Source organism: Euphorbia lathyris, chromosome 1 (assembly GCF_963576675.1).
Source record: "Euphorbia lathyris chromosome 1, ddEupLath1.1, whole genome shotgun sequence".
Classification (NCBI taxonomy): domain Eukaryota; kingdom Viridiplantae; phylum Streptophyta; class Magnoliopsida; order Malpighiales; family Euphorbiaceae; genus Euphorbia; species Euphorbia lathyris.
In genome coordinates, this window is record NC_088910.1 from 106,097,199 (window position 1) to 106,113,994 (window position 16,796).

The window sequence follows — 16,796 nt, forward strand, 5'->3', positions numbered from 1 at the left end:
GCTTCATAGATTATAGCCCTTTCTTATCGAAATGTCATTGTAAATAATCCTCCTTATTAATTGAACCACCCGGTAGAGACAGTATTGCCGCCAGTGGCGAATAAATGTTTGTTCTGTTGGGGGCCGATTTTATACGTGCATTTTTTTGGTGAAATCGAACTTGTTCAAACTTTTATTGTATATATACGTGTTATAATCTAAGTGGTCAAGAACTAATTTTTAAATACCAATGTAAAACTTCTAAAAAAAATTGGATTTAAAGAGAGCTTAAGATGCCAAAAAACTTAGAAATTTGGATTCAGGGTCTAGCAGGCCAAAAAAATTTAGAAATTTGGATTTAGAGAGGGCCTAACAGGTCAAAAAATTAGAAACTTGGATTTAAGAAAGACCTAACAGATAAAAACAAAATTAGAAATTTGGATTTAGGAGGGCTAACAGGATGTGCCAAATTCGGGAGTTCTATTAATTCAACATCCATTAATATTTTTTGAAGATATGGGTAGAAACCATCCCTGGTCATGGTGGTTCCGGTGGCCAAAGGGGCCTAGTCCCCCAGGCCCCCTGTATACGCACCTGATTGTCGCGTTGTCATCTACTGAGAAAACATGATAGACTAGCTCTTGATCCCAAGCAGTGGAACCTGGTACCCATAAATCATGAATAAGTAATAGTTCATTGTTTGGTGGCCGAGCCGTACAGATGCAAATGGAGTTCCCTTGTCCAATTCTCCAACGGTAAAAAAGTCCCCTCTAAAAAAGTATCTAGCTTTGAGAAGTTTTGATATAAGCGTATAAGGATTCTGGGAAATACTCCACACGTGTTTATCGAGCATTGCTATATTGAAAGAATGAGGATGACGAACCCCAAGTCCACCTAACTCCTTATTAGAGATGGCAACGGGTATTGTACCCGCAGGTACCCGACAATACCGACTCTAATGGGACTACCCGTATCCTGTATAAAAGGGTATGAGATCAAAACTATTACCCGTGACTAGTATGAGAATACCCCAGGGTATTCTGTATCCGTTACCCATCATAAATCTTTTATATATTAAAAAAATATTATTGTTTTTTAAATGTAAGATGTGAGATTCAAACCCCAACATTATGTCCAACATTTAGGATAGGGCTTTAACACATAGAATAAACAAACAGGAGGATAGGGGGCAGCCTTGGCGGAAGCCGCGTATTGGAGTAATCAGACCGACTTCAAGGCCATTAAAACGTACGTTGTATTTTACTGAGCTTACATACTGCATCATCCACCCAATCCAGACAAAAGGGAAACCCATCTTGTGCAGAACAACCTTCAAATACGACTAGTGAATCCAATCGTAGGCCTTCCTGATATCAATCTTTAGAGCAGCAACACCCTCATTCCCTTTAGTTTTACATTTAATTCCAATTATATAATTATATATCAATTATTTTACATATCTAGTTAATAGTTCTTCCTTTTTATATATATGAACTTACGCATGAAACACATTATATATATTATATGTGAATAGTCAACAATTTTCTATAAAAAAACAGATAAGAGATAGTCCCTTCATTTTTTTATATATATATAATCGTTATCCATGAAAATTAAATACACATTAGACAACCAAGTAAATAAACATGGAATTTTAAATGATTCTTTATTTTTAATTAAGTTTTTTTGTTGTTTGGAAATATTGTATAATTGAAATCAGAGATTAGGCTAAAGTTGCATATCATAAGGTCATGTTATTAAACAATCAATTTTTTTTTTTAATAATTCTAGAACATGAATAAATTAATAATCACAAAATAGGATATATAGAAATATATTCTATTTAATGCATAAAAATTGATACTAATATTTGATAAAATTAAAATATAAATAAAGAGAAAGATCAACAAAATAATCATACAAATGCATTTAATAAATAAAACAATCATAAATATATGAGGAAATTACATCAAAAATCAGATTTTAATTTTTATTTATATTTATCAAAATCGTTTTTATGTATTTTATCATTGTATAATTTTAAACTTAAAAGATCAGAATATCATAATTTTATTTTTGTTTTTGTCAAATTTTCAGTTAGTTACTTATACAGAAAAAAAAATTTTTTTAAAAAAATCCACCAGATTTGATATTTAAATAATTTATTTAAAAATACGAGACATTTGTAAATAATCTGTGAATCCTGACTATTGTGTAATTTACCCTAAATAATATTGTTTCAGACTAAAGCTCATTTAGCATCCAAAGGCCCGTTATAGAAAGGAGGCCCAAAACTGAAATTGTCCCATTGCCATGACTAGATGCGAAATGGTACTTCCATATAATTTGAATTTATAAATAGATAATAATTATTTTATCTACTTTCATTATGATATATTTTTATTATCTCATTCAAATTGTAATTTTGACATGAGAGTTATTTAGGAATCCACCTTAATACAGGTCAATGAACAAATGACCAAGTCAATATATAGAACTCTGAACAAATTAAATATTTGGTACGGTGAATGTAGAACCTACTCAATGACTTCTTAACTCCAAAGATCCTTACACAATATGGAGACAAAATTGCGTAAGAATTCTAATAATGGAAACATAAGCTTATGTGAGAATTCTTAACTTTAAATATCTAAAGCCCATTTTGCTTATAAAGGCCCCTTACAAAAAGGAAGTCAAGAACTAAAACCTACCCACCACCACCATGATTAAGGACAAAATGGTACTTTCACATAGCTTGAGCTTATAAATATGTTATCATTATTTTCTCTTTCTTCATTATGTCATACTTCCACTTTCTCACTCTGATCGAATACTGATGAGGTGTTGAGATTATCTGATGAAGCCCCCGGAAAGATCTAACCTGCATTGGGAAGGGTCCTTTGTGTACATTCCAACGATCAAGTTAGTGACCAAGAATATGATGAGAGATAAACTATTTATAGGGGGTTAAACTATTACGAAGAGAGATAGACGTAGGGGGGAGTTATAGAATCCCTTAGAGGCTTTGGGGTTATATTTATAGATAACGGATGTAGAGAAATAATGTCCTTAAATCCAATATGTGTGCTGGAGAGGTGGATATAGGTCTTTTTGCTCCGTTCGGAGTTAGTAATGTATTGATGGCGCAAATCCTAGTAGTTGTGTCTCTTGTGACTTTGGGCTTCTTATGGGCTTGAGTACAACGTGCGTGGTTTCAGTTAACACATTAAATATCAACTTTAGTATTACAGTGGATCCATCTCAACGTAGATCCACGGACAGCCGGCCAAGTCAATATATAGAACCCGAACAAGACTATTTGTACATCCTACCATGCTATTCTTTGTATTATAGTTTGTATTAGAAACCCATTGTAGCTTAATCCGGCAAAAAGGGATTTATGTTATAGATATGAAAGCCAAAGTACATATACATAATAATGGATATATATGTATTTATATATTGGTAAAGGCGGCAAATAATTGAGTAATTGGAATAGGGTTTGGTATTAGATAGATAATAAAATGAACTTTCTTGTATGGATTATTTTGATTAGGATATCCCAAAAATGAACTAACCTAATAGACCAATAAAAAGAAAGGACACATCGGTCCATAATTATATATATTATTGACAATGAAAGAAGTATATAATATGCTAATTGTATATTTAAATAAATAGTTGAGTCATATCTTCATAATCTCTCTTTGCTCTTTGAAAGCGAAACCAACAAATTAGTCTACATCACTTGGAATAAAGATAATCCACCCATTTCTTAATCATTTTGAGTATTTTCTCCTTTTAGTTTCTACTACATACATATATAAGTTAAATTTGATAAATTAGCAAAGGGGTAATATCTATGTCTATTCATAATCTTTTTGAAAAAATATAGATATGTTTTTAGAATAAACAATGGTTTTATTTTCTAACATTTTAAATCTTGAACAATTTTGGACACAAATAACAATATAAGGAATAATTTTAGATCCAACAAAACTTATAAAATGAGACTCTTATATAAATATCCAAGATGGAGATAAAAAAAACACAATAGTATTGACACACTCCGACTGCTTAAAACCACTTAATAATAATTCTACTCTTGCTCTCTTCTTCACGAATCACTTTTTTTTTATATCCGAATTATACAAACTAGTTTATTTTTGAACCTTTATTAGTTAAAGATTGACTCTATCATTATATAAATTCAAAATTGCCTCATATTAAAAAGGGAAAAGTACAAAAATAAACCTTGTGGTTTGGCCCATTTTCGAAGTGCTCCCCTATGGTTTAAAAGTTTGCAAGTTGGTGCATTGAACTTCATTCCGTTAGCAAAGAGGGGTAAATCAGGGAAACATCGTTAGAAGTGATGAGCTGGCAAAAAAAAAGGCATGTGACTGCTGGGGGCATTTTTGGAAGACAAAAGATGGGTAACTCTTATAAATACACGAGATTACAAATAATAAACCCCCAATTTATGAAAATCGAATCCCTAAATCCAAGTCTGTGAAATCCCTAAATTGAAAGGCAAAAAGCACGAAACAACGGAGTCGATTCTACTGCTGAAATCATCTGGCGAAGGTGGGACGAACTGGTATGTTTGCTAAACCCTAATTTAACTGCTTCGTAATTTCTTCTCAACCCTAATTTAACTGCTTGGTGATTTCTTCTCAACTTTTTCTGGGTTACGATTGATACGGTCTTTGAATTGGTGTGTGTAATCGATAGTCTGCAATGGCTTCAAGTGTTGACTCGTCTTTGGGTAGCAGAACAGACACTGAGAATTTAATGAAATATCGATGTGGCTTGATATCCCCTGTTCGAACAGCTTCAACTAATGCTAATTTTGGTCGAAGATTTGTTGGTTGTGGTAGATACAGAGAACAAGCGAAATGTGATTATTTCGTATGGTTAGATCATCCAATATGTGACAGAGGGAGGGAGGTTATTCAGCAGCTGAAGCAAAAAATGAAGTAATGTGAGGAACAGATGGAAGAAGCTTATGCAAGGGTGGCGGAGATGGAGGTGGAACTCAATACGTGTAAGGTTCTAAATCATAAAATGGAGAAAGAGCTGCAGATGAAGATGGAGGAAACAGAGGCACTGAAGTTGGAGTTTACCAGGAAAAGAAAATTTGATGTAGTTAACAGCCTGAAGTTTAGTGGATATTTCATTTTAGCAATTTTTGTAATAGCAATTGTGTTGGGTGTTAATATTGAAAGGGTAGAGGTGATGAAGAAGTTGCCAGACTAAAAGTTTAGGGTGTTAAACAAGATGAATGTGTTTTGAATCTGAATTTTTGTAATATTTATGATTCAGCTTTGTGCAATTACATTTATGACTATTGGCTTTAGTGGTAATGGTTAATGTCCAGCTTGTGATCATGGTATATGGTTTATTTGTGCAATTACATTTGAGAGTAATGGTTTTGTGCATAGGTTTATTTTTGTGCAATTACATTTGTGACTATTGGCTTTAGTGGTAATGGTTAATGTCCAGCTTGTGATCATGGTATATGGTTTATTTGTGCAATTACATTTGAGAGTAATGGCTTTGTGCATAGGTTTATTTTTGTGCAATTACATTTGTGACTATTGGCTTTAGTGGTAATGGTTAATGTCCAGCTTGTGATCATGGTATATGGTTTATTTGTGCAATTACATTTGAGAGTAATGGCTTTGTGCATAGGTTTATTTTTGTGCAATTATATTTGTGACTAATGGCTTTGTGTATATTGTTGTGCAATTTAGCTGCTTTGTGTATAGGTTTGTGTAATTTAGCTTTGTGTAATTACAATTCGGACAAGTAGCTTTGTGTAATTTAGCTTCGTCCAAAAACAGAGCAAATATCCAGCACAATTAAGATACGAAATGACCATTTGCATTACTTCAACACAACTGTTCAACATAAAAAAAACGGGTACCACGCAATACATGCGACTTTCCCACAATTCAAGCATGCCAAACATAGCAAAGTATGCATTTGGGTTACAAAACAAAAAACTGTCCACATTGGAACCAAAATAGCTAGAAAGTAGCTACAAAATCGAACAAAACAGCATATCCTATAACATTCTAATTTTTCTTGGTCTTCTGTTTCTTCTGTCCGCTAGCATTGGCAATGCCTAGTAATTCACTTGCCCTTCTAAAGTTTCTGAACACACTTGTTGTAGGAGTTGGTTGTGAGGAATGCCTTGTGGTACGTGCTGGATGTGAAGACTGCCTTGCATTTGGAGCTGGCTGAGAAGCCTGCCCTGTTACAGTTGGAGCTGGCTGGGAAGCCTGCCCTGTTGCAGTTGGAGCTGGCTGTGAAGTTTGGCCTGTTGCAGTTTGAGCTGGCTGTGAAGTTTGGCCTGTTGCAGTTTGAACTGGTTGTGAAGCATGGCCTGATGCAGTTGGAGCTGGCTGTGATGATTGCCCTGCATGTGAAGATTGGCCAGTTGTAGTTGGGTTCCTCCTAGGCCTGTCTCTCCTCCTTAATGGAGATACCTTGTAAATATACATGTAAACAACATAAGCAATCAACTCATAAATTCACCATTTAATCCACATAAGCAATCAACTTATAAATTACCCAATTCAACCACACAAATAATCAATACGTAAACCATCAACCAATTGCAACTTCATACAAACCACACAAACATTCAACAATTTCAACTTCATATAAACCACACAAACACATTTATATGCACGTACCTCTCCGGTATTACCCAAACGTTTATTTCTCTCTTTTCGGATTCGTCTCTGTCAAGCTGTCTCTCCGGTAATGGCTGCCTTACATCCCCTAGAATTATGCCCTTCCATCTTGCATCTACCACATAGAATTTTACCACCAGCCCTTGTAACTTTGAATGGGTTGTGTGGCTCATCTGCTTGCCTGTTCCTCTTCTTCTTGGGACGCCCTGATGGTTTCTTAACAACCCATGGATGTATGTTTGGTAATTCAGTCCTCACCCACTCTTCAGGACCAGGGATAGGGTTAATTACATGACTATACTCTCCTAAGTACACATCCTTGGAGAAGTATCTATCAACATAAGATTCAGGCCTCTCTCTGTTAGTGTATATGGCAGAGATAACATGCTTGCAAGGCACTCCTGACAATTGCCACAACCTACAACTGCAAGTCCTAGCTCCCAAATCCACAACAGATGTGGTGTCACAACAATCCACAGAGTATTTATCTTGACCCACTGCAGTACAGAAACAGTTCCTAGCTTCAATCTTCAACTTTTCCAATTGCTCTTGAATTGCAGGGCAGATATCCCCCTTGTACCTTTTCATCCCTTCTGACTTAATATGGTATCTCTTCATAATCCTTTTTCTTATCCACTCAAACATAGCAAGAACAGGTAAGTTCCTAGCTAACTTGATATAGGCATTGAATGACTCACATATGTTATTCTGCAACGCATCCGATTTCGTGTGAGTAGAGAAATGACATCGTGCCCATGTCTTTGGATCATGCTTTATAACCCAATTGTAAGCAGACTCGTCAAGGTTTTTAATTGCTTGCATATGGAGTTCCCATGAACGTTCAGTACCAGCTCCTGCTGCCCTCCACAATAGATTCTTGTATTCTGTCCCTTTGAATTGCAACTTCATGTTCTCCCACATATGCCTTACACAAAACCTGTGCTCTATACCTGGCATGACTGTGTTCATTGCCTCTACCAACCCCTAATATTGACCAAACAATAAACAAACAAAAGTAATCAGATTCAATGAATGACATTAAACACTCATATCTAATTAATTACAATAGTGAATCAAATTTAAGGACGTACCTTTTGCTGGTCTGACATGAAGACCCATTTGGTCTCCTATGGTGTACCAAAATCAGAAACCAATAATTCCAAAAACCATTGCCAAGAGGCTTTGCACTCTATGTCCACACATCCAAGTGCTATTGGGAACATGTTCTCATTACCATCCCTAGCAATAGCATATAACAGTTGGCCACCCATTGGTGATTTGAGAAAGCATCCATCCAGACCAATTAATGGCCTCATTCCAGAAAAATACCCTTGTTTTTGAGCTGTAAACCGCACATACATGTACTGAAAAACAACAATCTCCCTAGGTATAGCATTTGATGCACTTGCTTCACCTGTGTGTTCCAAAAACTGTAGCTTTGTCTGAATTTTGATCAAGCTTCCAGGATTTGATACCTTGATCATTTCCGTGTAATCATACAACCGCTTATACTGTAATGTAAGGTCACCTTCGAAGTGTTTTGCGTCCCTTCTCATTGCCCTATAGCATTTAGAAGGTCTAACTTCAGTTCCTAACTCCCTCTGGATCTTCATCTGCATTGCCTCCACGGTCCAGTCTTTATTTTCCCGCAAATCTGACTTATACTTTTCAGCAATGTAAGCTGACCCAACCAATCGATTGACATTGTCCCTTGGACACTCGTGTTTTGGCTTGAAAGTTTTTATCTGGAATGTCCTTGTCCTTCTCATTGAAGATGCATGTACCTTAAAACCACATTTCTGCTTGCATATGACAGTCACAGTTGTTTTAGTATTCCTGCTCAACTTATAATCAAATCCTTGCTTCACTGCCCACTCCTTCAGTGCCTTCCTATACACATAAACGTTCGAGAACCTCATACCCAAAGACAACTTAGGATCTGCCATCCCTGTGACTTCATTAAATTCTTCAAATTTAGGGTTACCATCATCAGAAGACTCACTCAAACTGTTCAAGTCATCTTCATCACACGGGCTCTCATTGAATTCTCGAAAGTCTTCTTCATTCAGGGCAGGTTCAGCTCCAGTTTGACTTTCACCTTCTTGTCGATCTCCCTCTGCTCCATCAACATTTCTTGTGTAGTTTTGGAATATATCATCATCACTCCCCTCCAGATCCACAAACTCTTCACTCAAGTCCAATTCAGCATCAGTGGTGTCACTATCAACCTCATCCCTCGTATAGTCATAGTCGCCATCATCGGAATCATCTCCCCAGTGCTAGCATCATTGTTTGATTGCTCAGATGGATCTTCATGTGGATCATCAAAAGGTTATGGTGATTGCTGAGTCCCAATTAGTGATTGTGGTTCAGTTTGAGTCTGGATTGGTGTTTGTGGCTCTTCATATTGTGTCTGTTGATGAAATGGTGATTGTGGCTCAGTTTGCATAGGTGATTGTGGTTCAGTTTCAAAAGGTTGTGTTGATTGTGGTTCAGTTTGCATAGGTGGGGGTGATTGTGCTTCTTGGGGTTGTGGCTCTGGATGGATTGGTGTTTGTGGCTCTGGATAGTTTGGCTGTGGGGCTGGTTGGTTTTCATTGACAACTGCAACATGCACTACTTCTTGGTAGAACAGATCATACGTCTTAAGCGGCTTATTATAATCAAACATGTTGAATATGTCTTTGTCCGATGTTATTTCCTCATACGCTATCTCACCTCGCAGTCCCCATATCTTAAACCATATTTGACAGCAATTTGCATAACCCAGCTCAAAGCCAATACTTTGTAGTTCAAATAATGACAGGTAGTCCACGTCCGTCTCCTCTATTATCTTGGTACTACCCCCATTGTAGACCATATCATCCTCTGTAATGTCCCATTTGCCTCCATGATGTATGACTAACTTGACATAGTCAGCCATTATCACCACCTATACGAAATAAACATGATTTTTAAACCACAATTACAATTATCCATAAAGAGATTAACCAAGACCAACATTAACCAAGACTAACAAAGCAACAGATATCCAACTATAAATCATCAATAGACAGAGTAAACATCAATACTCAGCATTAAGCAATCGTCCAACAAGAGTAAACATTAATCAACAACAGGCAAACAAGCAATTGTCCATACTCAGCAATAACCAATTGTCCAATATGAGTACACATTACTCAGCAACAGGCAAACAAGCAATTGTCCATACTCAGTAATAACCAATTGTCCAATATGAGTACACATTACTCAGCAACAGGCAAACAAGCAATTGTCCATACTCAGCAATAACCAATTGTCCAATATGAGTACACATTACTCAGAAACAGGCAAACAAGCAGTTGGTCAAAATGAGTAAACATAAACAAATAATCACATATCCAAACAGAGCATCATCAACTATACAAACATAAACTAACATTAAACAGCAATTGTCCAAGACAGAGTGCCCATCGGCTTGAAACAAAGAAGCACTTATCCAACAAGACATTAAACATGGTAAACGATAAACATGCTATACTATAAACAAAAGTATGAAACGATAATCAAACGTATTGAAATGATAACATAGGTTCAATCGATTAAGCAACAGTATAGAAACGATAATCGCGGTAAACGATAAACAAAACAACATCGCGATTGAAACGATAAACAAAAAAAAGCGATTAATCCATTGAAACGGTTAACACAGGTTTAATCGATAGTTAAAAACAACATTTAGCAAAAGGAGTTCAAACGACAATAATTTTACATTGCGTAACCCACTTAATCACTGTTCAAAACCCATTTTATCACCCTGCAAAATCCATTTCCCCCCTTTTGAAACCCATTTGTATCTATAACACCGAACATGCAAAACAATCACTACAAGTAGAAAGAATAAAAAATAAACAGAGTATGCGTTCGAACCTTGTAAAACAGAGTAAGCTGAACCAGTAGCAAAACAATCCCCGCTTTTCTTACACAACCACCATGTTCTTCTTCGTAAAGATGGTTCGTCTGCGATGTGGTGGTTGAAAGAATTACCTTTTTCAAATGCGTTTGATCCTTTAAATGTGATGGAAGCTTGAAGATGAAAGGTTTCAGCTTACGAAAAGGTTAGGGATGACAGTTAATATGAAAAAGGTAAGAGGAATTAAAGACTTTTCATTTACCACCCCATCTTTTGTCTTCCGAAAATGCCCCTAGCATGTCACGTGACTTTTTTGCCAGCTCATCACTTCTAACGGTGTTTCCCTGATTTACCACTCTTTGCTAACGGAATGAAGTTCAAGGCACCAACTTGCAAACTTTTAAACCACAGGGGTGCATTTCAAAAATGGGCCAAACCACAAGGTTTATTTTTGTACTTTTCCCTATTAAAAATGTAAAATTTTACCTATTTCTTACTTTAAGAATTATTGGTAAGATTTGAATTTATTTAAACCCATAAATTTACTAAGGGGAGAGTGAAACTTTAGCAGTCATAAAAATTCTAAACTTTTTTATTCATGTTTTGAGATTTTCTTCCAAATTTTAATTAGTAGCTAAACCCCTTCTTTATTTTGTTTTATTTTTATTTTTTAAATTAATTTTTTATTAATCTACTATTATGATAAGTTTGATAAGTTTTCATTTATTTGAAGTTTTTTTTGTTCTTTCTCCGTATATGAGTATTTCTCCTTATTATGAGTGGTTATGGTCTATGTTGGTGGTTGTGATATGTATCCATGTATATGTGTTATCATGCTGTTCTCCATGGACAAGTTAAAGAGTTTTGTCTACTATCATATAGATATGGCTCGTTGAAAGATCATGAAGTCTTTTTCAAAGAAAAAGATTCTAATATTGAGTGGAATGTGTTTCATGTCATTACGCCAAAAATTGTTTCAAGCATTGTCTACTATTGATGTATCACGATCTATGATATTGAAAGTAGAGATTCAAAAACTCCTTTAATGTACGTTTGGATTATAAATTTTTTAATTACTTGTCTTGAAATGTACTATTTATATTTGTAACATACTGATCCAATACCATGAAAATATTATCCGTTTTGACTTTAATCCAACACCTTGGGTCTCACGGATTTAAAACGTGTCTGCATGTATTGGATTCTCATCTTACTAATAAGCCATAGTCACTCTCTTTTCATTTCCGACGTGGGATTTAGTTCATTCCTGCCCCATCGCTATCCTTCAGGACTGCTCCTTGTTCAGGCCTTCTACTCTGGCGTCACCCACTCCGGACCGTGTCATTACAGGCCCATTAGCTTTTGCGCGATTCATCCCGAACTACACATCGTACGTGAAGAGTCGGATCTAATACCAATTGTAACATCCTGGTCCAATATCATATAGGTATTATCTGTTTTGGTCCTAATGCAACACTTTAGACCTCATGAGTTTTAAAACGTATCTGCGAGTCTTGCATTCTCATCTTACTAATAAACCATAATCACTATCTCTATTTCTAATGTGAGATTCAATTCATTCATGTTTTGTCGTCATCTCTTAAAATCAGTCCTTGTTCTGACCTTCTAACCCGATGCCACTCACTCCAGGCGGGATTATATATTTTTTATATGAATAATTATATTCCTAAAAGAGGTTTGAATTTATTTGAGGAAGGTTAATTAGCTAAAAATATAAAAATCGTGTATATTAATAATAATTTGAGACGTATTTCTCAACCTCCCCATATTATAAAATGATATATAATTACATAAGCATTATCAAATTCCTCTTAATTTAATCAAAAAATATTATGAGTCCTAGAATAGGTGCAACCGCCATTATTACCGATAAAAAAAAGGGAAAAAAGCAGTCAACAAAACAAAGATTAAAATGTTGGTTTTATTAACAGCACTAAACTTGATTAAATGGACATCACAAGGCATGATTCACCACTAATTACATATCCTTGAACCTAAGATCAACTATGTTAATTAATTAGCTACGCAACAAATTAAACAGACCTCTAATATTAATTAAAGAAGAACACATAGTTAACAACTTATAACATCATCGTAATATAATTTGGTCAACAAACATAACATCTCTTTATTCTCATCTAAACTCAAACAACCTTATTTCTCTATTTTGTAGATGATATGATGATATCCCTATTCTTCAATTCATTATGCCAAAAGGAAATTATATTTTTAAAATATATATTAAATTGATATGTGATTTTACTTATTTATAAGTCAATGGCTGTATTTTATACTATACTTAATATTGCAATTTTTCAAGTAACCATTTAAACTAAAAATTTAAAAATATAATTAAAGTTCAATAGTAATTTATAGGTTATATTAAAGGTAATTCTAAAAAAATCCTCTATACTTATATTGATTCACAGATAAAAGACTGAGTTTTTATTTATCAAACCGAGGACTTGGCTCGTCAACATTTGTAAACTTGAGGATTTTTGGGTTGACATTGTCAATTTGACCGTTAACGACGTTAAAATGAAAATTTCAATAATTTGATTATATTAAGCAACTTTAATCTTTAGTTATTTAATTTTATTATATTATGAAAATTTTACAGATCGTAATCAAATTGGCAATTTCAACCTAAAAGTCATTGATTTTGTAAATATCGATAAACATTAACAAAAAAAATCAAAGTCATTCATTTACAATCAGTATAACGACAAGAGTTTTGTTTGGAATGAATCGCCTTTATATTAATATATGATGCAAATTACATATAAAAAATAATTATTTAATTTAATTTATGTGACTATTAACATATCATTATATACATATAAAAACAAAATATAATCCTAATCAATATAGAATTCAGATTACCTATTGAATCATCGATAGGGATAAGACTTCTCGCCAAGAAAGAATTCGAATTACCACGAATCCTCCGTAATTCTAACTTATGGGATCAAAAATTCATTTTCGAGTAGAAATAAGTTTACCTGAAATAAAAAATATATATATCCCTGCGTTATTGTATTAAACTGATAAATAAATTAATAGTAATAGGAATTAGCAAGAAAAGGCAGTGGTTTACCCACCAGAACAGTTTAAACATCCATCAAAAGTCAGAATCTTTATCAAAAAAGGCACGCAAAGTTCGAATCTTCTCTAACTTTCACCTGATTTTCTTCTCTTGATCCTATCGAATCTTAGTTTTCTTTCCTTATAAAAAATCCCCTAATAACCCACTTAATTAAATTCTCCAAAACGACCACTTAAACATTAACATAACAAAAGACATTTGCTATGTTCCAGTTTTTCCGTTATTTCTGTTTCCTCTTCATCTCCATCCTTGTCCTTTCCCGCCTTTCTTCTCCCGCCAGACTCATACCCCAACCCAACTCTATAACTGTCATAACCACCAATATTACCCGAAACTCCACGAATTCCGCTCGTAACACCACGTGGAACGATTTCATTCGCTTCCTTGACGCCGGCAAAGGCACTCAAGTAACCGGCATGTCTGAGCTCAAAAAATACTTCAGCCGTTTCGGCTACCTCAACCCAATTCCGACCAAAACTAATTTCACCGATATTTTCGATAACGAATTCGAGTCCGCACTTATTAATTACCAAAACAATCTCGGTTTACCGGTAACCGGAAATCTCGACTCCGATACTATCTCTTCAATCATGTCGCCGAGATGCGGAGTCAGCGACGAATTACACTCAACAAAAATACACCTAACCAAACACTACTCCTATTTCTACGGAAAGCCACGGTGGGTCAAGGGGTCACCGATGACACTAACATACGCGTTTTCGCCGGAGAATATGATTGACTACATAAATCCAGACGACATAAGAATCGTCTTCAACCGCGCTTTTTCACGGTGGGCGAAGGTGATTCCGGTGAGTTTCAGAGAAGTAGACGATTACGAATCGGCGGATGTTAAAATCGGGTGGTTCCGGCACGATCACGGCGACGGGGAAGCGTTTGATGGTGTGTTGGGGGTTTTAGCCCATGCTTTTTCACCAGAGAATGGGAGGTTTCATTTAGATGAAGCGGAGACGTGGGCCGTTGATTTCGATAAGGTGAAATCAAAGGTGGCCGTTGATTTGGAATCGGTGGCGACACATGAAATAGGACACGTGCTTGGATTGGCACATTCTTCGGTTAGAGAAGCAGTTATGTATCCGAGTTTGAGTCCAAGGAGTAAGAAAGTTGAGCTGAGGATTGATGACGTGGAGGGTGTTCAAGCTTTGTATGGGTCAAATCCGAATTTTAAGTTTAGTTCTTTGTTGGAAGCTGAAAATTCTTCTAATTTGGGGACTTGTTTGAAAAGTAGAACATCAAAGTGGACCGTATGTTTTTTAATGGCGGCTTTGGTGTGGTTCCTGGGTTCATTATCACACTTTTAATTTGTAATTATACATCATTTTTAGGGGTTTTTTTTCTAATTTTAATTGAGTTGATAGTGATTAGTGAAACAAATTCATCATCATGTTTATAGGATAGGAAAAGAAATATTTTTTCAGTCTTTTCAGAAAAATGTAATTTTTTTTTTTTTTTATCTATAAGTTGAATTTTAAACTCGGGAGATATTTAAAGGTAGTGGTGAGTTCAGACAAATAAATATATTTTTTATATGATTAAATAATAACGTAATTAATTAAGGTTTACTTGAGTGATTAAATGTTCCAAGTCATTTAAGTTAGATTTCGAGTTTGAATTCTAACGTATGTAGCAAACTTTAATTGGAAGATGATCATCTAAAAGGTGTCTGACGAGCATCCAACCACAAACTATATATATATATATATATATAGATATCAATAACATATATTTTCATTTAAAAGATTCTAATACCAAATTAATTGGGATAAGGTGCAAAAAATAATTAGGACCAATTTTATTTCTAACGTATAAAATGGTGTAATTTTACCCTTAACGTTAGCAGTCAAAAGCAATTTTACCTATAACATTGACAAGTTGAGTCAATTGGAGAAATAATTTATCAAATTGTCTACTCAGTTATGAATATTGTCATCTAAACTTCACATGCGCGTCATTTTATCATTCATTGGTAACAGATTACAAACATATAATTAAATGTGATTTTTTTTATAAAAAAAGTTTAAGAAATATATTGTATTTTGTACAAGTTGGAAAAAAAATATTCAAATATTTCACTAAATTTAGAAATATTAATCTCCAATTCTATTATTAAATCACAAAAAATATAAAATCTTTTTTAGATTGGTGCATATAAAGAACAAAATATATTTGATTTATAATAATGTATGAATTTGACTCAAGTCACCAACGTTAATAAGGAAACAATTACACCATTTTACACGTTAAGAGTAAATTTGCCTATGCTTGTAAACGTTGCGGTGTTTTTGCATTTTTTTTCCAAATTAATTAAACATTCTGACTATACTGCAATTATCGACAAATTTCAAAAATTTCTGTCAGTAATTACAATTTTTTTTTTAAATGGCCTGTCCTAAATGGAATTGATCGGACTCAAAAGAGAGAAAGGGAAGCTAACGTTCACCTTAGCTTGGCTCTATAAATATACAGTAAATTGTCTAATCCTAATGCCGAGAAATATAGAAAACATGGTGAAAAGTTTTCCTTTTCTCTCTTGCGTCTCTCTCTCACAAATGTAGTCGCTCTTAATTCGTGGATCAGTCGTTTCCTCTCTTGATTAAATTTAGTGCAGTTGAAGCTATTGAAACACCTTTCCACATGATTTTGATTTGACAAAATTATTTAAGTAATGATAAAAATATTCTAAACATATTAAATTTAAATGCTTTGATTTATTACACTAATGTGTTTGTTCAATGTTGAGTTTTAATTGTTTACAAGACATTAAGATTAAAAAGCCCAAAGGCACTTAAAGTGGAAGTCAAGCCCAAGTCAACACATCAAGACCATTCGGCCCAAGAGTTCAAAACGAAGCCGTATCAAGCAAAACGACGACTCAACGAAAGAAGGATCGAGAAGCCTTCGAAGCAAAAGCTTCAAGTGGAAGCTGCTGAGTTGGACGACAATGCAGTCTGAACAGCGGCAGACAACGTTCAACTTCTAGACAAAGTATTTCTACTTTAGGAAAAGTTCAGAAGGCGCATGAAGCTGTCTCGTGGACTTTTCCTTAAATGTCGAAACATTCTGCCGTGGACTGACGAAG

General features: G+C 34.7%; 2 protein-coding genes across 2 annotated transcripts; one reads left to right on the forward strand and one right to left on the reverse strand.

Moving 5' to 3' along the window:
• Positions 1 to 6,093: 6,093 nt before the first annotated feature.
• Positions 6,094 to 7,983, reverse strand: LOC136213005 (uncharacterized). The gene is made up of 2 exons (XM_066002803.1): positions 6,681 to 7,983; positions 6,094 to 6,470 (listed from the first exon to the last, which is right to left on the reverse strand). Exon 1 carries the CDS (start codon positions 7,647 to 7,649, stop codon positions 6,732 to 6,734), a length of 918 nt encoding a protein of 305 aa, XP_065858875.1. The 5' UTR covers positions 7,650 to 7,983; the 3' UTR covers positions 6,094 to 6,470; positions 6,681 to 6,731.
• A 5,887-nt stretch (positions 7,984 to 13,870) lies between these two features.
• Positions 13,871 to 15,146, forward strand: LOC136213021 (metalloendoproteinase 4-MMP). Its single transcript, XM_066002804.1, has one exon. The coding sequence runs from the start codon at positions 13,903 to 13,905 to the stop codon at positions 15,016 to 15,018; it is 1,116 nt and encodes a 371-aa protein (XP_065858876.1). The 5' UTR covers positions 13,871 to 13,902; the 3' UTR covers positions 15,019 to 15,146.
• Positions 15,147 to 16,796: the final 1,650 nt, after the last annotated feature.

Coding starts and splice junctions, on each gene's coding strand:
- LOC136213021 (XM_066002804.1), top strand. CDS start 13,903: ATGTTCCAGTTTTTCCGTTATTTCTGTTTCCTCTTCATCTCCATCCTT.
- LOC136213005 (XM_066002803.1), bottom strand. CDS start 7,649: ATGAACACAGTCATGCCAGGTATAGAGCACAGGTTTTGTGTAAGGCAT.